General features: G+C 43.2%; 1 protein-coding gene across 1 annotated transcript in view; it reads right to left on the bottom strand.

Annotated features, from left to right (window-relative positions):
• Positions 1-27,110, bottom strand: part of Sap-r (prosaposin) — a 122,578-nt gene that overhangs the window by 38,074 nt on the left and 57,394 nt on the right. The window contains exons 22-25 of the mRNA XM_055062983.2: positions 22,022-22,187; positions 14,139-14,263; positions 10,069-10,234; positions 2,807-2,922 (exon numbers count right to left, since the gene is read on the bottom strand). Of these exons, the coding sequence (XP_054918958.2) occupies positions 2,807-2,922; positions 10,069-10,234; positions 14,139-14,263; positions 22,022-22,187 (573 nt within the window). The remainder of the gene's footprint in view (positions 1-2,806; positions 2,923-10,068; positions 10,235-14,138; positions 14,264-22,021; positions 22,188-27,110) is intronic.

Below are 27,110 nucleotides of genomic sequence, written 5' to 3'. Positions count from 1 at the left end.
TGGAATGCGGCATCGCTTGACCATCTGACCTTTAGCCTGATGAGCTTTTGCAGCCTTATTTTTTCGTATGGCATCTTTTTCAGCTGCTCTATGTAGTGCATGGTGTCCAGGCTGAAGGGGGGACGTGGCTTTGAAAATCAACTTCCTTATTTCTTCATGGAGTTTGATCAAAATTGGCACAAATGTTTAGAATGACTCCCCGATGCTTCCATAAAAGTTTTAGAGCAATATCTTCAGAACATTTTATTTAATTTTATTGAGCAGAATTTTTTCCCCTCAGACTTTCTGGAGAGCCTGGGGAACATTAAAAATGTGATAGCTAAATGTGTGCTGAAGGTAATAAAATTCTTGCCTTCTTCTTTTCACAACATACATGTTTGGAGTGTCATTTTTTTATGTTACCTTCACATCAAGCACACTTTCGGGGTAGACAAATAGCCATATCGTAAACTTACAAAGAGTCAAGATAAGAAAGCGAGAATGTCACGACCTGCACTGTAGCCCAAGGAATGTGACAACAACAACAAAAAAAAATGAGTCAAAATATGCTAAACGGTAACAAAGAAATTAGCTCCAGAAACTGAGCAGAAAGGAAAAAAAAAAAGTTTTGAGAAAATGGCTCTCAAAGTTTCACCTTATCTTCAGTTCTCTAAAAGGCACCAAAATAGTAGTTTTTGGGGTGTTTTGTGATGTGGGGCTTCTTGTACATGTGGCCTCTGGTCTGGTGTGCCTTCATCCACCCCCTCTTTTTTTTTTTGTATGGCATTCTTTGCTGCTGCTCTACAAAGAGCATGGTGCCAGGGCTTCAAACCAAGTGAGTTGCAGAACTCTGTGTGGGCATGAATATAGTTCCGGTGTTGTACCTGCAGGCTGCCTGATTGATATTAGTCTTCAGTACAATCAGTGAGGAATTTTTTTCTTTTGGTAGAATTGACCATGTTACTGAATGAAAGTTCCGAGTGTCGGCAGCCTTCTGCGTCATCTTCACTTGACAATGGCTGTGGAACTTAGGATCAGAGAGCCAGCGATAGATATGCAACTGCTAGGTGCTTTCCACAATTATACTTTTGTATGCCTCGATCACTTCTGCAGCCAGGTGTCTGTGCCAGCCCAAGGGGCCTAGAACAGAGGTCATTATGAGGTTCTCTTTATGAGGGGTTGGTATGATAGATATTGTTACGAGCTATCGGGACAATATGAGAATAGAGTGAACGCGCAATATGCTTGGTTGCGTGTCCGAGGCGCCGATGTGCGAAATGCCTAGCCGCGGGCTCGAGGGGTCGACGCTCGATGTGCTTAGCCACGCAGTCGGAGGTGCTGACGCGCGAAATGCGTCTCGAGGAGTCAACGCTTGATATGCTTAGCCGCGCAGGACAAGGTGCCGACACGCGAAATGCCTAGGCGCGGGCTTGAGGAGCCAACGCTCGATGTACTCAGTCGCGCAGTCGGAGGCGTCGATGCACAAAATGCTTAGGCGAGGGTCCGCGAAGTCCACGTGCGATGTGCTTGATCGCCAAGTTGGAGAATGCTATGCGCGAAATGCTTAGCCGCGGGTCTGAGGATTGCGTGCGCAATGTGTTTGGGCACTAATTCCGAAACACAGAGTGCTGAAAGGCTTAGCCACATGTCCGAGGATTCCATGCGCGAATCTTGGTCGCGAAATCCGCGTCGCCGATGCTCGGAATGCTTAGCCGCGAGTCTGAGACGTAAACAAACGTAGGGATCGGCCACCCTACTGCGATGTCCAGGTACCGCCCATTTTGACACGTTGAGATTATAGTGAGTGGAGACGTCCATACTCGCGAAGTGCAAAGAACCAAGCAGACGACGCGAGTGCCAAACCAATGGTGAACCCTGCTGGAGTCACGTGGAGGGCGCAGCTAATTGCAGACTCTAGCCAACTCTAGCACGACCATGGAGGGGCACGACCTTCAATAATTTGCTCTTTGTGTGCTTGTTTCTGTATGGAGGAGATAGCTAAAGTGGCAAATTTGACAATGGAGAAATGCGCTTTCCAACAAAACCAAGATGGTGGCGCTCGGTTGCGCCATTCCAAAGATATTGTCACTTGAAAAATGCTGTTCTTTCTTGATTTACGCGAAATATTTCGCAACCTTGGCTGATAAAACTAATTTTTTGTGCACTTCTACGCGGTTTACAGTGATGATATTTTGGACTCCTATAAAAACAGAGTTATACAAACTCTAAATATTATTTTCAAAAAATTGATCTTTTTGTTGCCCATTTCTCGTGAGGCAAAAGCTGCATCCCACTTACTGCTTCCATTCAGTTTAAATCCCAGTGCTTCTGGAAGGCACACATTACCTACGGCTCTTGCTGGGTGAACAGTTTCACAATTCATTAGGATGTGCCGAGTTGTCTCCTGCAACTTGTTCCAGCAGACACTTGCCTCATCGTGTTCTAAATACTCCCTCCAGTATGTTTTTTTTTTTTTTCCTTAGGCAACGAGCTCAATCCTCAAATATCAAGGCACTGGTGTCATAGCATTTTTGTAGCACCCTATTGGATGCCATCAGCATATTTTAGTAGGACACTCAAATTGCCTTAGCACCTCCTGGCCAGCGCCAGTTCTCTATACTAAGGTTGGAAAAATAGTGGGCGCAGTGTGGTGTTATTTCAATAGGCAACGAGTTCTAAACTGGTACTTTAACAAATAACCAGTTAGCTTGGTTAAGGGTAGAACATATTCGTCACCACTTGGAAAATTAGCCAGGATTACACTAGTAGGTTGATTCAACTACACAATTCAGCCAATGTTAGTTTCCTTGCAATAATATGCACCTACCTCAGTTTTCTGGTCCTGGAGAGCATCATACACATACTGAACAATTGTTGTACAGTACACACACGTTTCATCACTGGCAACTTTGACAGGTCTGGTTGCACCAAGCTTTCTCTGGGCTGAAATCCAAAACGAGGCACTACATCAACAAAATTTTACAGACACTCAGACCATTATGAAGTCCACCTAAAGTGATTAGTTTTCGCAAACAACAAAGTGTGACAGGGTTGGGGAGGTTGATGTTGAAGGAGGCACCAATGCTAGCGGTGTAATCTGATGCGAAATTCCATGTCTTTCCTTATGAAGAATATTACTAAGGCAAATGATGATTAGGGGAACATAATTGTGGATAATTTTCTGTATGTTCACACGCAAGCATAAAATTTATTAATGAAGCCTCCGACCGATAATTCAGATATGCTTGATTATTGGGACAGCTCTGCGACACCCCCACTAGCCCCATAGAGTTAATGTATAAGGATGACCAAAATTTTGGACAGCTTAGAGTGTGCCATCAAGTTACCACACCTTCACCTATTCCCCACCCACCTTGCACTAAAGGAATTGTCAGCTCTCATATTTCTCAGAGAGCTCCGAGATGCTGCACACCCGACAGCTTCCACATGTTGTTTACCAACACAAAAAAAATGGAGCAGCGGTGTTTTCACTTTAATGGCATTTCTGATGTTGAAATTTTTCATGCAGAAGAACACTTGCAAAATACTTTTGCCTCAGCGGACATTTTTATAGTTTTTTGCTAGATTTATCAGCCATACATGCTCCAAGTACAAGCTTGGAATTGCCGAATACTTCAATAAATCGAAACCACGTCACAAGATTACTTCATCAAATCGAGGAAAAAAATACAGCTGAACCAGTTTATAATGATCTCGATAGTTCTGTGAGAAGTGGTCGTTCATTATACATGGACTCTCTCTTAAAAACACTCAAAAATTAACCGCACTGAAGCTGACGTCAGCAGTTACAATTCAGGAGCACTCTGGTACAAAACCCAGATTTTCAGCGTCATTTTTGTTCCCTGTGCGTTCCCACACCTAGCTGCAGAAAACTTAAAACCTCTATCGAAAAGAACAAAATGCGGCGTCGTATAGCTCTTTCAAAACCGCAGCACAGTTCTGATCACTTGTCATTTTGAAACTACAAGAGCCGTGCCCTTCCTCCTTTTAATTGAGAGCTTGTGATATATTTTATTACCAGTGGGACATGACTCTATTCCACACAAAAAAGCAAAGTGTTCTAGTTGGCCAGAAGTGTAAACTTTAGAAACTACTGCAGCATGTTGCCATTTTGCGAAGGTCTCGGACATCATAGTCTCGGCATTACGAATGCACACACAAGAGCTGTAAAATTACATTAACCATGTTGCTTCGAGCGAAAAAAAATGCGATGTTCGAAAGGTAAAACGTTGCTGCGAACCGTTATCAGCAATCAGCAATGCGTAAACAAAGCGCTGCCGAACCGTGATCTTCTGATAATGGTATATTAACCACCAGTCGTTCGCAACATTGCGTGGCGGCAGCACGAGGTGCAGCACTCTCACCGACTCGGGGCCACATCAACGGGAACGCTTCAGTGGCCATTGTTCCCATAATGGAAGGACATAGACGGTAATTCCAAATCATTGAAAATGGCGTAATGCCCATAATCGCACACAGACAACTAAAGAACAAGAGGGACATCGTCGTGGCATCCGATATCACACCGTCACACGTGCCAATGCGCGCCCCGCACCAGGCTGTTTATGCTGTATGGCTCCTCCCTGGAGGCACCCCTTGAAAGTGCGTGACCTTCGTTGCGGCTTCCAAAATCAGCTCACGGCAGACACTCGCTCATCTCGAAGGCCGTAATATCGTCACGGTTGGACTGGATCAAGGTGCATGGTGCTGTGTGCACAGTTTGGCCATGCTTCTGAGCTTTGGTCCTTCGCATGTGCCCTCTCTTTACCGTGACCGGGTTTGACGCATTCATTGTAACAATATGGCGACTTAAAAAACATTCTTTATATTTGGAAGCAGTTTCAACAGCCAGGGTTGAAAAATCATAAGTGCACTGAAATCTGGTCATTATAACCAATAGATCTTTATATCTGGGATCGTTATAAGTGGGTTCAACTGTACAAGGTTTTCAAGGACTAAGATTGGGAAATGAAAATATAGTTCATTACAATGCAAATTTCGTTAAATCGAGGTTTGTCATATCAAAGTTTGACTGTTTACCTATATTTTTCACTTCCAAGCTAGTGGGGAATAAAGAAGGCTAGAAAGCAAGAATAAAACTCTTGAAAGGATTGTGGAGTCTCAAGCCAGCATGGGTCGAACCCCATACCTAACTATCGTGTTAGAGCAACGACACTCGCATGCTTTAACCGCGTCATCAAAGTTTCTCTCAACTGTGTGACTCCATGGCAAACATATTGAGAATTGTCTTCAACCTGATGACAGACACGTCACAGAGCATAAAGAGAACAGCAAGATGTTCAGCAGACAGCAATAGAGACAGATGCTTGATGGAAAGTGTGTTAGAGAGACACTGGTACAATCTGTCTGTGTGCTCTTGTAACTAAGAAAGCAATACAGTTTATTTGCTCTTGTTGCTGTTAAACGTGCCTCCAAGTCATGTTCTTTAAGCTACAAGATCATCAACTACAGCTACAATTACTACAGTAACAAGCATGCTAATTTTATTTTTGTTCACTCAATTGTTGTGCCCATTGTCAAAAAGGAAAAAAAACTGTCCTAGCTTGTTGCCACTGCTACCACAGATGCATTGCTTCACTCATAGCAGCACACAGCAGTGGGAGGGCACCACTGAACAAAGGTGAGAGCAGCAGTTATGCTTATGGATATGTTGCCCAGTGCACAGTTTCATTTAGCTGTGTCCAGTGCAAGATGGTAGAAAGTGCTTGCTGCAATGTCCGATAGACGACGCTCAACATTTTGAATACATATTCCCTATTGTGGCACACCTATTAAAATCATCAATAAAAATTTATTAACATTTAGTTCATTTGTTAATGAGAACTATCATGCTAATTTTGTCTGGCATTGCTATGAAGCTTAGTCAGCGAAACTTATCTTATCTTGAGTCCCTTATTTCTACACAGTCGACTTCCCTTAATTTGACCCTGACAGAACCACCAGAATTGATCAAATTAGCCAAGAGGGTCAATGAAAAAGAAAAGACAGAAAAATCATTTGGCAGTACTATAAGCTGCCTTCTAAAGTGCACCCCTTCTAAGTGGACACTTAACTCTCACGCATCCCCCGATGTTTTCCCCGCATGGCTCCTGCATCTCCTGCAATCTGCCTTCTCCATGTAGCTAAGCGCCAGCACAAGTCAGTGTGGCTGCAGCATATTACAAGAGATAGCGCGAGTGTTGCGCTGTTAATGCCACCTAATGGTGGAGTTACTCAGGCACAAAAGGGAGCAGCCTGTATCTTTTTGGCTTGGGGTTGGCGAGCTATGTGGACGTTTCGAGCGCCTGATGGCCGTTTGCGGGACCGGCGAGCAAAAGGCTTAGGAACAGGGCACCGGGATGTACGAACTCGATCGTTTGGATTCGCCACCATTAGCATGACCATACACACAAACAATTAGGTGTTGGGTGTCCAGCATGGGGGCAAACATATTCGCTTGCTATCCAGTCACGGTGAGTCGGACTTCCTCGATTTGTCACGTGCACATCGGCATTTTCAGCTGGCTAGATTTGTGTACAAAAGGTGCAATAAATTCCTTTGTAATTGTCTACGCTACTGGCTTGTCATTCCTTTGTCCCAAGAGCATGTTTGAGATCCCACGGAATCCAATTTTAGAACAAGAAATATGTAGCATGCCTCTGATTCTGACAATCAGAAAAAGATGAAACTTGCAAAGTTTACCTTCACAGAATGGAAGTTTACTTTCCCCCATTGTTCTCACTGTCAGGCACACACCTTTATCTATATTGGCAGCATGTCTTTCTCTGTGCAGTCCACTGTGTTTGATATTCCAATTTCTCTAACAATGCTGCAACCATCGCAAATGGCATGGTGACCACCGCCTAGCACCTACACTAACGACTTCAATTCATCATGAAATGCAAAACTCCAACATGCCAAAAACATGCAACACGGCTCCATTGCCACTTGCTTGGCATCTAAAATAACTTCCTCTTATGAATGACCTTTCCTAATGTCACCATCATCACCAATCTATATGAAAACTTGTTCTGTCACTGTCATGTGATGACAGTGGCATTGACAGTGGCATTGACACTGGCACTGACAGTAGGCCACGAGTGCGGCTTTGATTTTGTATCCAATTGTAATAAACAGGCCACTCTTGGCTCGATTTTCTTGGAAAAAAAGGTGCATGCTAATATCCAGTAAGTACAGCATTCATTTGTTGCGGGCTGCCATTATAGCTGGCAGGCCCAAAACGGGCATTCTTGGCAGGAGATAGCATGTCTTTGGTGCATGCAATGTCCCTTAGCACCACCAAGGCACAAGCTACAGCCATTTGGGTAACAATTGGGGTCAAATCCATAGAAATGCATGGATATTTGCTGGGACCTTCAGTCAAATTGAATTAACTAAAAAATCTAATTAACTGGCGATGAATTAGCAGAACGAAAGACAGTTATCTGTGAAACGTGTTATAAACATCAGCAGAAAAAGCAAAAAGCAAAGGTTCATGTGACCATGATCACGAGGCAAACTTTGCAAAATTGTAAAATTAAACAAATCAAAGCAAAGACTTGTGCCATGTGGTACATGTTAAATTGATAGGCATGCCTATATAGCATGCAATAGACAATGGGGCATATGCAAGGGATGCCACATTAAGAAAAGCTGCAGTGTTGGACAAAGAAAGGATGCAATGTAAAGGCAAACCAATAATATGCTTGTTGTAAAGCAAACAGGCCTTTACAGTGTATATAAATCTAGGCAGAACATGGAAACCTACAGCATTTAAAAAGCCAAGCATGTACATTTCTGTGTATGACTTAGTAAAGGTGTCATTCCCAGGTTTCAATGGTCATATAAAGAGAATCATCATTTATGTCTGGCTCCTAGCAAAATTGACCTGTATGTCAAGGGGCTAAAGCGAATGAAAATTTTGAAGTACCCAGTTTTTAATGGTGCAACGAAACACTCATCCTCGAGTGTTTATACAGTCGAACCTCAATATATCGGGCAGCGCAGTGATCGTGAAATAGTTCAATATAGCCATAATTCGATATATAAAACCACGTAAAAAACGCATAAAAAAATTTATACAGATCAATCAATGAACCAATTGTGGCACAGTAAATACAGTGAAACCTCGTTAAACCGTAGTTGGCCGGAGCTCGGAAAAAGTACATACTTAACGGTAGTACTGCTTAACCGAAATAGCACGAGATCGCCCACTTCACTGTCAAAAACGGAACTCTGAGAGAGTGCGATGAAAGGAGAAAACGCAAGCAGTATTTATTTACTTCGCGTGACAAACATGTTATTTTCGTTTGCTGCCGCGGTGGCCTAGCAGCGACGACAGCGGCCTCAAACTTCCTGAAGCAGTGAGCCAGCTTTTCAGCCGGCCCCTCTTCTCGGCAAGCACTCGCATGGCAGATTCATCATTCGCATTGCATATTCTCCATGCACAGGCGTGGTAGCATTGCAGAAGTCGCGGGGCACCTTCTCATTGCGGGGTGCTTTTCTCGTTACGATGATTGCATTCATGAGACTGGCGTAATGCGCAGCTTCTGACATTGTCAGGCCCGAATCGCCCCCCTGCTGTCACTTTCCGTGTCGTCCTCGTCACTCTCGTTAGGCGACGCTTCAACAACAGAGGCAACAATGGCGAAAAGTCTGACCTCATAGCCGACATCTCTTCGCGGTCGCAGCAACACTGCCGAGCAACTTCTTCGCATTCCAAATGCCACACACCGTCGTCAACAGTAGATCCCCATCACGTGCCATCGCCGACTTCTTCGTGCCACGTGCGATAGCATGAACGATGTCCAATTTTTCTTCTATGCTGAGCACCCAGTGCTTTTTTCCGAGCTTCGGCATGACGCGTGTCCTTGCTGCCAAAATGATGTTGATGTTGATGTCGCTTCCCACGCAAATGCACAGGGCACTTGGAGGCCGTTGTTCTTATCTCTAAGGCTTGTTCTAATGGCCAGCCCGATGGGGACGACGCACGGCCATGATTGCGCGACGAAAAGTGGAAATACTACGTGTTAAGATACACGCAATAAGCTGGTACAGTTTATGCAATACAAAACACATTATGTTCAAAATCCACTCAGTTGGGCATTTTACTTTACTACTTTTAAAACGAAGCTACTGTTTAAGCGAATACGGTTTAACGAAGTTTTACTGTATATCCATTTGACGACTGACCTCGTTCGAAATAAAAAATTTTAAATACATGCGATTTTCTAGGTGATATAGAAAGTGTTTGATATATGCAATAATTCCATATATCCGTGTTCAATATATCGAGGTTTGACTGTATCTGCAGCTGTTACTTCCAAAAGCACATAGAAATCTTGTAAGCAGAACTTTTCTATCTGAGCAATCTCAAAAGAAATAGGAGTCCCAATGCCAGCAACACTGAGAAGTGAGAGCGAATTGGGAAAGCAGAATGGTGGGTGGCATTAAGCATCCAAATTTTTACTTTTCATCTCGTCCAAAAATAAAATACTGCTGTATAACTTGCTGCATCTGCGGCTAGTGCAACTACTCATACTAGATAATGAGAATGTGATGCCCTCCTTTTGCAGTGGGCACCAGACCTCACAACACCACTATGACTTCAGAGAATGGGCTACAGCGCGCCCCACCTGATCTCTGAGGCCATGGCGCCATTTTTCTACTCATAACAAGCGAAGATTTAGCTGTGCATTGTAAGTTACAAAAAAACTTATAATAAAAAAAATGTATTGCATTTCCATATTAATAAAAGGCCGTGGAGCCACGTACAATAATAAATGGTCAAATGATAGGGCATCCTATTTTTTTGTCATGCTTTTGCCGCGTGAGGGTGCCAAAGGTCATTTTTTGCAGTTTGTTATGAAGAATTAAAAATATAAATCCTCGTTTAATGAGGAAAACGGCGCTCGTTTTAGTCAATACGAGATACGACCTTTCTATCAGTGGCGCTATCTCGATTCACATTCTGAACATTCTGTCTGTCCCTCTAACAAGCAAATAGGCACGTACTAAAGACACCAAGAAACAGAAGACTCACACAACCAACAGAGACAGGAGGCTTACCGGAAGGGCAGAGGCCAAGCTCTTGGCAGACCTGTTCAGGTGTAAAGCCCTGCAAGATGAGCTCCACCAGCTGATCATAGTAGGTGTTGACTGTGTCTGTGCACGTCTGTTTCCACGAGTCTGGCAGCAGAGAGCACACCCTGTCCAAGAGTTGCTTCACCTCCTCCTGCGCCACCAGCCACCATAAAAGATAACAACATGACTACTCTCGCACAATAAGGTATCACAAGGTAAGGACAGGGTAGTGCAGACTTATTTAGTAGAACAGCCTAAAGATCTGAAAAGTCATATGTTTAAGAGGGCCCATGAGTCTTGGAGACAAAAAATTCACCGAAAAAAAATTTATATTTTTATTTCATTTTATTTTTCTAGTCCCTATATCAGGGCACACCTGATATAGAAATAGTTGAAAATGACATGTCGTTGAGGCAGAAAACACTGTATTTGTTTTAGGAAATGCTCAGTTTTGAACATGAAAGTTTTGAATGACCATAGTGTGTCATTCAATATTCCAAAACTGTCCATCACAGCCAGGCCATCTTGGTCTTATATGAAAGAGCATCTTTGCAGCTTGTTTTCCTGCCAAAACAAGCTTTCAACACTTTGCTTCAGAAGAAAACTATCTGGTTTTGTAGCATAAAATGTCATTTTTGCACTGTTTCTAATGTTTTGCATTTTTCACAAAAAATTACTTTTCTGGGTCTAAAATTTTGGGAGCAGCACTTTGTCCCCGCTACTCATTCAAACCTCTTGATTTCTTTTTTATCTGAATGTTAGAGTCAGAGAATGCACAAAAGCTATGGCATAGTGCTTTAGGACACTGCAACATTTCCAAATCTTGTAGAAATCGCCAATAAAAATTCACATTTGCAGAGTTGCAACTTTATAATTTCATAACTGCAGCTAAAATCAATCAATCAAAAAACTTTATTCATCTCAAGAAGAAAGTTGGTGGTGGTTAACTGCAGCTTGACTAAGCCTGACTAATACAGATATAAACATCTATAAACATGCACTCTTCGAACAATCACGAAGATACATGCTTCATTTTAGCTATCTTAGTGCAGTACATTTTTTGCAAGACACCTCCCAAATTTATAACACAAAAATAATTGAAATTTTTTTGGATGGATTAAGAAAAAAATTAATTGAATATTTGTAATTAGAAAACAAGACTGAATAGTTCTTGAAAATTTGATGAGTCAACAACAAAAACTGTTTTTATCCGTGACTCAGGTCCCGCCTTAAGTTATATGGCCAACTTGTGCCCACAAAACAAAAGTCAACAGCAGCAAAAGTGACATTCATGGTTGTCAGTCTGAAAGTTGTGACCTACAGCTGGCCACTATTTTTACAGTCAATGTTGCACATTACAGACAGACTGGTGGTCATTGTGGCTGTTCTAGAAGCTTCTATAGGCGCTGTGCCAAGAGAACAATGACATTGTGACTGTGTCTAGCATGGGGACACAAATGCAACAGCCTTGCAAATCCGCAGCAAGAGTTAAACACAATACAGTACTATGCATAGCAATACAATTCGAATTCCAAGCATCTTATGGTGTCACACAAAACGGAACCCACAAATCTAGAGATAAGAGGGATGTAACAAACGATATTTAAAAAAAAGGTGGAGAAAATGCAAACATTTTGATGGACTCAGCCATGAAAATGTTGCCATACACGAAGTTGCCACACAAAATTTCAAACCCTTCAAAAGGGACAGTTCCTTGTTCATAAGTAGAGTGAAAATGGAATCTGACTGCACAGTTAAACTCAACTTAAATTTCACCCTTAAGAGGGCTTTCCAAGATCTAGAACATCTTATGTAACATAGAAACTACTGTTTACCTAAACTCGGACAATGCAAAACAAGAACAAGTTGAAAATTTCAAACATGTTTTGTGTCATTTTAGGTGAAAGCATGCTTCTTGAAAGCTATTAGTCTTCTTGAATTCTGCATTATCTATGGGCGACAGCCTTCATACTATTGAAAGTTACACCATTTTTATCATCCTGCAGAGTCAAGGCATGCAGAAATTTCCACTGGCTCTATTTGACAATCTGTCAGCTCGCCACTCTCACAGTGTTGTAGCTCCTGTTGCAGGCAACAACAAACTAAACGCTCACACCATGACCACTTTCTCCCAGTAATAGCAAAGGTTTCTGACACTTTCGGGTACATTATTGTAGCTGAATACTGAAGCTCAATATTGGAGCAATGAGTTCTGCTAATATTGGAGCTGTTTCTTTGGGCAGCATTATAGAAACAAAATGGTAATGATCCACTGAGCTGCTCTATGTAGCTAGATGATGCTAAAGCGGCGCGGCTTTTTTAAAAAATGTGATCCAGGTAGTATCATAATAATTAAAGGGGCCCTGAAACACTTTTCTAACTAATCATAGAATGGCCACACTATTAAAGTACATTGGCCCACAAATCTCACACAGGAAAGCTTTTTCAAATGCTTCAACTATAAGTGGAGTTACTGCACCGCTACGCGGCTTTCTCTGTCTTTTCGTTTCCACTAGTGTGCTGGAAGCTACAAAGCAGAGAAGCCAAGAGGGTGAAGTGCCTGCCTAAAGCTGCGCATCACGGCAGTGAAAGGGCTCATTGTGGCACTCCATGGCAGTCATGGTAGACCACACTATGCAGCACACCGATGCCCTCTCGGAGGCCACGCGCACCAGACGCAGCTACACGCAGTAAAGATGAAATGATTCTTCTGTCTTATTCAGACATACATATATTTCATTTATTTAATTTAAAATTAGCAATTATGTATTACTGAGAATGCTCTCGCAATCACGAAATCAGCCAAGTGTTGATCGGTGGAATGCTTTCGTTGGCGACATTAAGGATGCAAGAGCAAGCCTCTGTTCACTGATTTTGAGACAAGATTGCAAATTCTCTGCTGCATGCAATGGAATAATATTTGTTTCACATGTCCACAGGAGCCTGGTTAACAATCAGAATTTTTTTTTCTTTACTACGTTCAAAAAGTGTCTCGGGGCCCCTTTAAAGACAGTGCAGTTCAAAGACCTCACACTAAGAGCATCCGAAGGAGAGATGTTGGCTTCATTATAGACCTACTATAAGCAATGATGGGCACATTACAATACACAATACCACATACTTGACTGACCATTGGTGCCTTTACGCCTCACAAATTTTGTTACAGCAAACCACTGTTTACCCTAGCAATAGACACAATTAGTACTTCTATGCCACCTGTGCTGATCAAGGTGCCCTTCCTGCGCCTCATCCCTCGTCTCGCGCATAATGACGGCCATTTGACGAGCTCGATCTCCAGGAAGTGCAGCCCTAGAGGCAACATGACAGACATGGCTAGAGCACCAGAGACACTTTTCTGTGCAAACTGTGCTTCTCCCAGCATTGAGTCACCATGCATGCACACATCACCAGAATGATCCCTGATTGGCCTCCCAGTGAAAGTACCCAAGCCCCACTCACCACTCAAGCTCACTTCAACTGAGCGCTTTCTCGCCCCGGTAGATGCACAAAAGCCCGCAGCGGCTTGGTTACATAGTATCTCTGCTTCCACGACTTCTCGTTCTCGCACTTGGTGGACCACTACCCGGTGTTACATCTCAACACCACCAAGGGTGTTAATTGAACGTTTGCCACGTGTCAAACCACCGCACCTCTTAACCAGACGTCAGCACGGCGTGGACAATGACTAAATGCGCTAGCCCAACACCCTAGCCGCAACACCGGTCAGCTTAGCGCAGCGGGCAGCACCTACTCGATCAGTCTTGCGGTGCACCTTTGTCCACAAGCCACGACACTCACACTGTTGTGTATATTGGGTTAATCAAGCCATGTTTGTTGGCAGTCTGACTCTGGAGCCTTCTCTACACCACGTCAGAGTCTACGAACCATGCTGTAGTGCATTGATGTGGAGGAGCATCATGCCCTTTCTTGACCGTCATTCATAGGGCAAGTCTCGTACAAACCCACCTCCACACATAAGAAAAAAGTTAAGCAAAATATGATCAAAATTTGAAGGAATTTGCAAGACGTAAGACTGGCAAAGTCCACCAACTAACCTCAGTCTTGTTGTTCTTCAGTTCATTGTAGACAAACTGCACCACAGTCTGGCAGATGTCACACTCTTCGTCTGTAGGCTTCTTAGAGGGGACACTTGCAACAGGGTGCATCCCGGCTTTCTTTACTAAAATGATAGAAGAAGCTCTAGTATGAGAACAAGATTTAAAGGCTTAATTTTGTGCCCAGTTTCAAATATGTTGTTCACCAGCTTGAACAGTGCTACACATCAAGTATTCAGCTATTAAATAAAAAATAATGCAATGGTACTAGTATCAATGCACTAATGCATTCCGAAAGAAATAAAATAGCGACCAATGAAAAACGTGCTGCTTGCCTAGTTAAGCATAACAAGGCTCAATGCGTGCAGAAATTTAAGAAGGATAAACTGGACTTCAACGTAAGAGGATTGCAGGCAACAGACACTTCTGCTATCATAGTTAGATAAAGTGACCCTGAATGGCATTTAAAACCTTGCTCTACTCCCCTCACTCACATTTTTTGTACACAGAGGAAGCCCTGCAGTACATGCATAAAAAGGCATCTACAGTTAAGGGGTTTAGAAAAACAACTTAAGGTTGAGGGGGGGAGGGGGCATGGTCTATGAACTACCCATTCAATTTTATTAAAAATTGGAAGGCATGTTGAGAACTATAGTATAGGGCTGAGTGCCAAATTTTATCATTAGAGAACATTGTTTCAAAGAGTTGTGGCTCCTCAAAAGCTCAAATAACTATAGTTAGTTATAAAAATTACCATCCCAAACATTCAGCACTTTTTGCCTGATATAATATATTAGTAATGCCCAAACTATGCTACTGTGGAGCCATTTATTTAGATTTTAGTAGTTAACATAAAAAAGAATATTCTATATATTAAGCACTGGTACAATTGCATTCAAAATTTCAATTTTTCTGTAGGGAAGGAAAAACTTTACAATCTGAGCCCACAGAAGCATTCTGCATAAAATTCAAACCCAGAAAGCTCTCTAAAGCGAAGTCTGTGTAATGTAATACACAAGCAATAACTTTTTAAACTCATAAGATTGCTAAAAAATGCAAATTGAGAAAAAACTAATAAAGATTAAGAATTGTGCTACTTTATTTGTACTTCCTATGTGGCCTCTAAAGCCCTGCTGGAAAATATGTGGGGCCTTGTATTTACCGTTCTTCTACGAGAGTGGCTTCAATATTCAACATTCTTCTGGCCCCTTTTGGGCACTCTGCTGCGTTCACTGTCGTCTGAAGCTCTTTTCCAAATGGTGTGCCGTGTGCATGACATAAACAGTGACCAGTTTCTCGAGCATTCTTTGAATCCCTTTTGTTCAACATTTAATTCTGTAACTGCCAGGGCTGCCGCCATTTGAAACACCTGAGCTTGCCGAACAGACGCAGCCAGCGTCAGGGAAGGAGATTCAGTGTCGATCACTCATGGTGACCTGGAAAGCCTGGAGCACGAGCCACTTTTGCATGCGGTCGCTTGCTCCCCGCAGGCTGTGCCACTCAGCTTTGTGAAACGATGCCACTTTCGAAAGCTGTGCTGTGAGCCAAACTTCAGGGCCATTTTACAGATGCAAATGTGCACAGAAGAAATGGCAAAGGGGCTGTAGAGCACCACACAATGGTGGTCAAAAACAGTTGAAGTGCGCAGAGCTGCATGTCCCAGCAAACCGCGTGTTGGCACGAAACCTCATGTGGCGGTAAATTGCAGTCAAGGGACACCGCCTGTGCAAATAGTGTCTTGAGTTTGGCTTCCTTTGCAGTTTCTGCTCAAAATGTGTTGCTTTTGACTTAATTTATCAGCCTTTGCACACATCCTACTATTTTTGTCACTCCTTAGCTTATAATTAGAGGAATAGGCCATCTTTATAATGATGTAATCGCTTCATACTAAGCCTTTTCTTCACACCCTGAATGCACTTTCAAAACAAAGCGTAGATGTGGCTGAAACTTTGCTGGCATTTTCTTGAATACTAGTTGAATAACTTGAAACTGCAAGAAACTCAAACAATGTTTTTTGACCTAAAGCTATAATATATTTCGCTCCCATATCCTCACTAAATATGCAACAGCTGAAGCAGGACATTTGCGCCTTGATCACTATGAAGGCTGACACCTGAAATTCACAACATGTTCCACTAAATGCTACTGCCTCTACAGCCCAATCTCGTTACTACGAACCCAACATTAACAAATTTCTCAAATTTATGAATATTTTAAAGATCCTCGCCAGATTGCCTATGTATTCAATGTAAATATATTTCAGAACTACGAATTTCAGTACAGCACATATTTGAGAATAACGCACATAGCTTATTTCCCGTTTATAACCAAGGAACATCAGTATTACATCGTAATACTGATGTTCCTGCAACTCTCGCGTGAAACGAACCGCGAGTGCAGTAAGTATCATCATCACCATGTCGAGTGCCAACTGTTTCACCACAATCTTCACCAAGAACTCCATGACAAAGGTTTGGCGATGTTCGCGCGAGATAGCGACAGCGCCAAGAAGTGAAAGCAGTTTTCGCTGCAGGACAAATTGGAAGCATTGCAGGAAAGTGATGCAGGGAAAAAGCTAATTGACGTGTGCAGATAGCATGGCATTGCCCCATCGACTGTCACGACCATTTTGAAAGGCCGAGACAAGATTGTCAAGCTTCACCGGGAATCGCAACTCGCTTCTACAAGGGAACGGCTGCGACTCGGAAACTTTCAAAATGTGGACCAAGCTGTTCTCACGTGGTTCAAAGATGCCAAACTGTAAAACATTCCCGTGTCTGGCCCAATGATCCAAGAAAAAGCCCGTGAATTTGCCGATGCACTTGAAATAACTGGGTTCGAAGCCAGTACGGGCTGGCTTTTTTGTTTCCGCCAAAGGAACGGAATAACTTGATAGGTAGACTCGGGTGAGGAAAAGGCTGCTGACAGAGAAGGCGCATTTTTGGCACAATGATCGTTTTCTAGAGGTGGCTGAATCGTACTCTGAAGACAATATTTTCAATGCGGATGAGACTGCATGCTTTTGTCAGCTCCTGCCAGACCAGATGATGCACTTCAAAGGGCAGCAGTGCAAAGGAGGGAAGAAGTTGCATCTTCGCGTGACAGTCCTGCTCTGCTGCAATGCAACAGGCACGAAGAAAATTAAACCACTCGTTATCAGCAAGTACCCGAAGCCTCGCTGCATGAAAAATGTCCCGTCGGTACTGTACGATTGCCGCGCCAAGAAATGAGCCTGGATGACCAGAGAACTCTTTTCAGAGTGTCTCATCAAACTCAACGACCAAATGAGGAGGGATGACTGAAGAGTTCTACTGGTTGTCGACAACTGCTCTGCTCACATTGTGGATGTTCACTTAACGCACGTTTGCTTGGGATTTCTGCCGCCAAACAACACGTCCTTGCTGCAACCCCTAGACCAGGGCATTATAAAGTGCGTGATAGCAGAATTTCGTAAGCGCCTTGTGCAGCGGTTGATTATCAACCTCCGGCTAAAGTTGCTGACTGCAATCAATATTTATCAGGCAGCGGAAATGCTCACAGGAGCTTGGTGGAACTTGAAGCCGTCCACCATTAGCAACTGCTGGCAAAAAGCAGGGCTAGTCAAAGCACCTGTGCAGCTTGAAGATGACCTGGAGGTGACCGACAACAACCCAGGAGACCTGTGGAACGAGGTTGCGAAACTGCTGCCCACCGTCTCTTCCTTCGACAACTACGTGGAGAGCGACAGCGCAGCACTAACGGCAGCGGATCTGACAACCGAAGAGATTGTTAACTGCGTTCGCGACGTCTCCAGTGGCGATGACAACCCGAAGGAAGACGACTGTGTGTCACCGAACACAGAAGATGAGATTGTGTCGAACATTGATATTTTAGTGCACATGAACAAAGTCTGCACTTTCATCGCTCGGTGCAATGACGTACCCGATGAGGTATTGCGCAAAGTGGAAAATCTAGACGCATTCCTAATCGGTCGTGCGTGCTGCATGCGCCAGAAGAAAATCCTTGATTTCTTCAAATAAAGCAGCTTTGAAGTGACTGAAACATTTTTATTTGAGAGTATGCTTGTCTGCATGCGTGTCTACTGCCAAGGTACGCCAGTTTCATTCCTAGGTTTGTCCACCGGCTTATAACCACAAGTTCTTCATTACAATGATATTTCAAAATAACGAACGATTTTCGGCGGTTCTGCGTGATTCATTATATCGAGATTTGACTGCATTTCTTAAAGGGACCGAAAACCAATTTTTATGCTACCAGTTTTTTTTTTTTTTAATGCAGCATAAAGCTTACCAATTAGAGCGCCCAATCCTGCAGTGGTATAATGAAAAACGTTCTGGAACATTTTTTAATTAGAATTTTTCTATTTGCAGTCGCAACCATGTTTATGAAGTCATATACAGTCGAACCCAGCTATGTCGAACTTGCAAAAGAACGCCTGTCAGTTCGATATAGAGCATAATTCAATATAAGCCTGCTAAATAATTGGATGTCATAACAGCACATACTATTTATAAAATCACTTTATTGATGAAGCTAGCTTAGTTTAGCATGAAATAGTCCTGCATTTTTTTCTGCTTGGGCAATTTTGCTACCTGCGACGCACGCACTTCTCCACACTGTCTAAAGAGTTGGAGCAGCTGAGTCCGCAACTTCTTCATTTGCGCAGAAGCACCAGACTAGTGCGACAGCACCAATCACTTCGGAGGATGTGGGCAAAGGACCATCATTGCTTCCCTCATTGTGCCCACTTTCACTTGTGCTCGGTAAGATGTCGGCAATGTAGTCTTCGTTTTCGGGCTCTCCCGTGGTCGCGACACCATCATCTGCACTCACTAACTCGTCCACCGTTGATTTGTCAACAGCTTCCGGAAATTCTGACAGCTCGCTCCAAACTTCGGCAAAACCGGCAACGGCTTCGTCGCATTAATCAGAATTTACAGTCATCACCGAGCACGCGGAAGCCGGCACGGCTGAAGCAATTTCGGGTGAACCACTTGTACACGGCCGTGCGTACGCATCAGGCGCCATGGGCACCGGGTCGCAAGTTTGGCCGCTTTATTAGCCCTAATCTCCCCCTTATTCTTCACAACGGTGCTGAGCGTGCTCCTCGGAATCTTGTACGCTTGCAGGGACATTTGACTTCTCACCGCGTTCGACCCGATTTACGATTTTGAGCTTCACGACAAAAGGCGAATTCTGCTGCTTCATCACGGCAACACTGCGGGAGAAGGCCCACAAGGCTCACACACAATGAACCAGAAAAGCGGCAAGACAACTCGTACTTTCGCCATCTTGCACGACGAGGGCACAAGAGCCTATGATTGGCTGTCTGAGCAAGCGCTGCGAGCAGGCCAAGATCATTTTTTGCAGGGGGGTATCGACAGCTCGCCTGAGACAGCGCCGTCACAGTAGGGAGAGCGGTTGGATAAAGCCGCGCCGCCGGGTTTCCCTGCCACCGCAAGGGAAAGCCAACTTCTGGGGGCACTTTTTCGCCGCTTGACATTCTATACATCGGGAGTCACTGCTATTTTTGTTCTATGTAAGCGCTATTTTTGCTATATATACTCATTGTAACTATACCATGTCCAGAAATTATTCGATATATAGAATAATTTGATGTAAACGGGTTCGATATAGTTGGGTTTGACTGTACTGGGAACATGCTGAAAACAGCAATAGGTGAGCAAGATAACGATCCTATGCCAGCATTGGTGGGAAGTGGTAAGATACAGCAGTATACATAGTGCTATTCGTGTAGTGCTGGCACCCATTTACATCCCAATTAGCCTATGGCATATTGTATCTCACAGGGAGACCACAGAACTCCTGGTACTGACTCCAAAACTTTCACGTGTACGAAAGCACTCATGTGTGCCACCATGCAATGAGGGACCCCTCCATAACCTCCAGCATGCATGCTATGGAAGGAGCAGGAGCATTGCATGGGGGTTGAAGGGTAAGCTTTGATTTCCAGTAACTCTACTTGTACACAGCGCTTTCAAATACTTCTTACTGGAGGATATCCATGAAATGGTGCTCCCAACTGTCAAGAACATTTACACATTCTTGTTCAAGAGTGTCATAGGACACCTTTAAAGCACCTCTACAATGCAAAGTTCAGCAGGTAGTCTTTGATCACTTATTAGCCTATTTTGAGTGTTGCCAATGCCATAAGCTGCCAAGAGAGTGCTGACATCAGAGTACTGTACTTAGTATACTAATCTGCTCAAGAAATGTGCATTCCTTGTCGACCACAGCAGCATGCTGCAGTAATTTTTGGCAGTGAATGTGGCGAAATATACTGTTCATTGCGAGTGGCTGGCCATGCAGTTTGTGCATCACTTCCTCTTCCCCGACAAACAAAAAAAAAAGTGATGTATTGAAGTTTTACTACCTTTTCATCAAGAAAGCAATCACAAAAATAAACGTTAAAATATCTGAAGAGTGAAATTATCACATGGGGGCAGAAATGGGGGCACTGCCAATTAGGTACTTCAACTTGAAGCATGCCCTGTATTCTTGTGTATCGGCTACACTAAATCCTAAAATTTCTGTTGGGTACAGCCCCTACATGAGTAAAATGCAACTAAACGTGCATCAGCTATGAAAAACAGGCATGCTTGCCACCATATGCAACAACCACTGGAAGCCTCTATTCTAGCTTCAATTGCCATGTCATTTGTCCACATTGGCATGTAGCACATGGAGCTGCAGCAGCAGAGTTCAATTTACCGCAAATGCATGCTATTCATAGGTGGAGCTCACTTTGAACATGAGCTCGGACTTCATGCTGCCCATAAGGTTGTGCCAAGAAACACTGCTGAAGTTTTCATGTGAAACATGAATTTACATGCCCACATAAGTGTAAGGCAGTGCAGGAGCAACCAAAGCTAATTTCACAGACGTACGAACAAAGCGTATAAATCCACATGCATGGTGTGAAAGTGCTCGAGCTGCCACACTATGGCAGCCACTGTTAAACGAAAATGATGGGCGCATTCGTGCTGCCCAAATGGTTACACACAAACAGAAAGTGCAACAGGATAAGCTGCGAGGCACCAAGATGCAAATTTTGTGATGACCCTGATGCTTCAGGTAAACAAGCTTCCCGCTATCAACTGTAAAGACAACAAATGGACAAAGAGGAGCCCACACCATGCAGCCACAGCTTATGAAGTGCACACTTAGTTAAGGGGAGTGCAGTTATGCAGAAATAATTTCTGAAGTACTTTTTTTTTAATACAAGCACAAATTTAGGGGTGGGGTTCTTACACAAGAGTACTATGTGGTACTTCCCTTTTTTCTGGACACTCCTTCTTACTTCTTCCAAACTTACTGTTCTTATTTTTACTTCTGTGCATTAAAAGCAATTTGATCAACCTCAAAATCAACCTCAATTTTCCTAGCACCTGTCCACCCTTTCTTTCCTGATCTCAGGAAGCTGAGAGCAGCAAATCCTGCTCAGGTCTCACCTGACCCACCCATGCAATCACTAACAATGGCACGTGCTCCAAAAAGGCGTAATCAAATAGTGTGGGCACTGACTGCGGTGACGTGGCCACCTTAATATGCAAGCTTCCGGTCATGAAAATGTAGCTGTCAATGGAAGCAACTTATGACATCACTGGACGAGTGAAATGCGAAAATAGATGCTTTGATTTTGAGACTGAATAACTTTAGTTTACACACGCAAATTTGCGCAATTCACTTTGAATTGAAGTCAGGACCATACAAAGAATCCTTTGAAACAAAGTGATTTACAGTCAAAGTAATGTCACAGGGCTGCCTGTAATGACAGTTTGAAAGTGCCTGTAGGAGAGTCGTACTATAAGAAAAGCCTAAAATGTCCTAAATGGCTATCATCGTTAGTGGGCGACACTCACTGGAGGGGCAAAGACCGAGTTCTTTGCACACTTGGTCAGGGACAAGTTCCTGGAGGAGGAGGTTGACCAGCATGTCATAATAGGTGTTGACCATATCAACACACTTCTGCGCCAGTGAGCCAGGCAGCATAGTGCACACCTGGTCCAGTGCTTCCTTCACCTTCTCCTGAAAAGAACAATCCAAAGCCAATGGTTGGCAAAGGGAAAAGCTTTGTCATCATTAATTAAATAACAGAAAGTACTGTACTATTTGATGCCCCTGCCTATATGCTCGAAGTGCTCTTTTGATTCCAATAAACAAACTGGAATGGAAAATATCAGTTTAATTAAAAAGAAACATGGCAAGATGGGAGATTTGCGTAAGAAATGGAGTTAAAAACACATCTATAGAACACTAATACATGGTCAAATAATGTACGAGCAAAAATTAAATTTAGTTTATAGCAAGAATCTTCCTTTATTTTTATGCAATGTCTAAACTGGCACATAATACTAACTTTCCTCAAGAGACTTACAGCATAAACTCCTTTTGATGTGTTCTTCAAGGTTCTTCTTTCGCAGTCACTATTTTAGCACCGAAAATAGATTATAACAGGCTCCCATTGAGAGACCAGTTGTGCTAAAGGTATTGAAAACCAATATACCATTTAAATATGCCCTTTTCTGTTGCACAGTAGAAATCTCACAGTTGAAAGTACCTAGGCCCATAATGATCACTAAGGAAAGCACACAAAATGTGAAGCAGAATTTTCAGATTACTGCAACCTCTCGAGTTTACTTTGCATGGCGTTACGTTTGGTGTATTTGCAGAAAAGCGGATGCTGGGGTAATTGTGGCACTGATGCCGCACAACATTCAATTCAGTCAACGTGGGTACTGAGATGCTGACAAGTTTGGCATTCTTACAAGTTGGCACATCTATATTATCCACAAACAACTTGCCCGTGACCTCACTGTGAAGCCATCTTCAGAGGCATGCATTATTCAAGGTGTGGGCTAACTGCCAAAAAAAAGAGTTGTGTGTGTATACAGCAAGCTGCTCAAGCCGACGACATTCAAAAGGCTGCTAAACTGCCTTTTGCAAGCTTCGAGTGTGCATGCGCTGTACCCTAGAGGCGAGCACCGGAAACATATTGTACAGCACGGGCAGTTCATGGAGCAGATGATGTGCGTGCCGACTAGTTCAGAGAATGTGTCAATGGGAGACCTATATTATCACACTAGGATGATGATGACATGACCGACAACAGTGAGTCATCATAGCACAACAGGCTTTTATGCCGATGACACCGACAAAACAAATCTGCTCATCGGCTGAGTGAAAACATCGCACGGACAACGCAAATGTTGCATCAACTGCGCTTTTATACATATATTTATTGATGTTCAAACCAAGTTGAAACGTACATCCCAAGTTGAAATGCATGATTTCCAGCCCTTGCCGGCTGTCCACATCAGAGTTTGAGATCGTATTGATCTCTTTCAGCACAGCTTAATTAGGCCTGGCAAAGCAAATGAGTTCGTGCACTACCAGCGGAGCTGAACTACATGATAAGCAAGTTGGACGAATGAACCTGCTTTTATAGTTCAGTCCTAGCCATACTGACCTCAAGTGAAGCACTGTTAGCATAGTCAACACACACAAAAAAAGTGGGAAGCGGTTGACACAGCGCGGTGACAACAATTATACGTCACCGTTCTTGACCGAAGGCTGCCGATCACACTCACTGGCCCTTCCATGAACGAAATGCGACTACATAGAGTGGTAGATCTGTGTGTATGGTCATACTGACAAATTTTTTAGCTACCAAGAAGCACAGTTTGCCTCTTATGCCAAACAGGCAACAAGTGATGGCCCCTTCCATACTGGAGCATAAACAACAACCTTGCTTAGTTGTCATGGGAGTACAGCAGGCATCAGCATTTTCACTTGAAAGCTACACACTCTCTAAACGAGTACTTATGTGTGCAGAGTTTTTTCTATCAATATGCTATCAAACACACAAACTATTAAATTAAATTATCGGGTATTATGTGCCAAAACCACTATCTAATTATGAGGCCCGCCATAGTGGGGAAATGCGGCTGCAATGGCTGGGATTTGATCCCGCGACCTCGTGCTTAGCAGCTAAAACACCATAGCCACTAAGCAACCATGGCAGGTGAACACACAAACTATATGCCTGATGAAGAGCACGAAAAGTGAGACCCAGCTATCAAAATCAGCAATAACTGCCCTCCCCATATTATATATGACCACCCAGTCAGTTTTCAAAGTGTCCGGGACACTCATATCTGCTTGTCTCAGTGTGACAAGACGCCTCTCATATGCACTCACCTGTATGCTTTGCCGCATTTTGTCATTAGCTCATGTCAGCAGTGTGCGGTTTCCACTGTACGTGAAGTGAACAGCAATCAGTGGCCCCCCTTGTACATGCCTATGTAAACAAATGCACTGTACTTGTGTCGTAGAAACACTCTGCACGCACTAGTATCACCCTTTTAAAGAGCTACAGCCACTACGGTCAAAACTGAACTATAAGAGCAGCTCCTATCGTTGTATTGCATATATTCAGTGCAGGTCTAACGCTGGCAAATACATGAACTTGGCTGCTACACTGTGGCTAACCTCCGCCGAGCGGAATCAACCTCGGCTCAAACTTGATGTGGACAGCCGGCAAGTGCTAAAGTTCGTGCATTTCAACTTCACAAGCATCTTTGGATTCCTACTGAACACGACTAAATATAAATACAAGCACAGGCATTGTGGTACTCATGTTACGGTGCAATGTATTCGTTCAGTGGACTGTCACACGATGACTGGTTTTGTCGGCGTAACTGCACGAAAACCAATCATCACTTTTCGAAGGCTCGCGGTTGTCGGTCGTGATCCTTTGTATGATGCCCGACTTCGTGACTATGACACCCAATCCTTACAATGGACACTGCCAACCCTAAAAATTCAAAGTAGTTGCAGCACACTGCAAGAACTGTTTAAGTTGAAATGAGTGCAGCCTTTCCAAGTGTCTGCAACGTGTAATGAATACTGCAAGAACTTAGAGGTATGCTAACATGCTGAAATTCCTTTTTCCTTGTCAATCCATGCAGCATTTTAGGAGGGGTCATGGGTGTACTCAACAAATGTATACAAGTGGCAGATGGAAAAACCCAAGAAGGCAGGCAAGCAGAGAAGACCAAAAGAACTTGATGGGCAAGTTGGTGCTTAGATTTCCTAGGTATATTTGAATGTGGCACGAAATACAGTTTGTGAAAAGGGACAGAAAAAAAATTACGCAGATCCCACGCACTGTGGGAATCGATGTAAGCGAAGCTTTCTGTGCTGGTTCCTGTGATTTATGATAATTAGCGGTGATATTGACAGCAAAAGCTTAATTTCTTCAACGTTTAGTCTAACATAAGAGTGGCTAGTTGATGTTAAACAATACCTTGCATGCACCACTGCTGTTTGTCTGCATAGTACACAGAACACACAGGGACAGGTGTTTACTTGAGGCGTTGTGTGCCATATTTCATAACCTCTGAGAGGGTTGAGCATTGTCATTACCTCACATGGCACATTGCATTGTGGCAGAAATATTAAACTTGAATTGGATTATGAGGCTCTATGTGCCAAAACCACAATCCAATTATGAGGCACGCAGTGGCGGTCTCTGAATTAATTTTGATGCCATGATATTCATTAAGAAGAAGCTTTAGCTCGGGCCCAACTCCGACACAGCCTATTCAAATACATGTAAAAAGGCAAAACGTTTTTCTGAGATAACCGATGGACCAATTTTAATTAAATTTGTTGCATTTGAGAGAGAAAGTTATATTCTAGTGACTGTTGGAAGCGGAATTTTGATTTAGGGCTTGAATTTTGTTTAAAAAAATCTTCAAAAATTCAGAAGTTTGAAAATAATAGAAGCACGAAGTATACAAACTAATAGCTCTGCATCAAGAACAAATATCGCGGTTCTGTAAACGGCATCCATTAGATCATTCAAAGCAGACAAATTTGGTATGTCATTTTATATTACGTGAATTTATTACGTTGTGTACAAGGGTTCTGCAAAAGCTGTATTTCTATATTACTTAATTTTTTTAGATTCATGTGTGACATATCAACTTTGTCCGCTTTAGGTGTACTATGAGATGCAAGTCACCGAATTGTGATGTCATTTTTCATTGCTGAGTTGCCGGAGTTGTAAACTTGATAGCTTCGTTTTCTGAAAATTAGCAATTTTTGCCAATTCTTAGTAAAAAATTGACGACCTAAATCAAAAATTCGAAAACAACAATAACTAGATGTTAAGTTTTTCTTTTAAATGCAACAAACCCTGTCAAATTTGGTGCAGTGGTTGCCGAGAAAAACGAATTCTCCTTTTACATGTATTTTGATAGGAGCACCCGAGCTAAAGCTCCCTCTTAACATGTCCCAAATTCCAAGTGCACATGCATTTTCTATTCCGCCCACGTCGAAATGCAGTTGTCGCAGTAGGGATCAAATCTGTGACCTCTAGCAATGCCATAGCTGCAAAGCTACTGCAGCGGGCACAGAAGTGTTGATTTGACGGTTGACCAGTGTCGACTGGACCTGCGGCGTGCTTTAATTAATCTGGCTCTGCTTCTTCACGCCCTGCGTAGTTTGTCCGCTTGACATATTTGCATGGTGTTTATCTTTCAGATATAGCGGGTATGTACTGTATCGTACCTTGAACTTAAGCTTATCCAGTTTCCTTGCAACCGTTGTCGTATGGTAGTAGGGTTCCCTTGCCTTCTCACGTCACCCCCCCCCTCCCCCCGCCCTCTCCTTGTATGGGAACTGCCTCCTTCCCTTGCTCCTCTCTACAGTTCTATCTACGTCCCCTCTGGACTCGCACGTTAGTAGAAAGGGAAGTGCTGAAGTTTCTGCAATGCTTTTGAGAGGGGTAACGGGTAATTACAGCTGTCGAAAGGCTAATGTGGCAACATGCAGGGAGCTCCAGAGAGCATTGTGCAAATTCGATGTGGTGGGGTCTAAACGAATTTCTCGCAAGTTTCTTGCATCTTTCCTTTCTGTTTCGCTCCTGTCATGTATACACACGCT

Source organism: Dermacentor andersoni, chromosome 1 (genome assembly GCF_023375885.2).
Source record: "Dermacentor andersoni chromosome 1, qqDerAnde1_hic_scaffold, whole genome shotgun sequence".
In the NCBI taxonomy this organism is placed as follows: domain Eukaryota; kingdom Metazoa; phylum Arthropoda; class Arachnida; order Ixodida; family Ixodidae; genus Dermacentor; species Dermacentor andersoni.
Note: the sequence above shows the minus strand (reverse complement) of the source record. Positions and strands in the feature narration are given on the sequence as shown.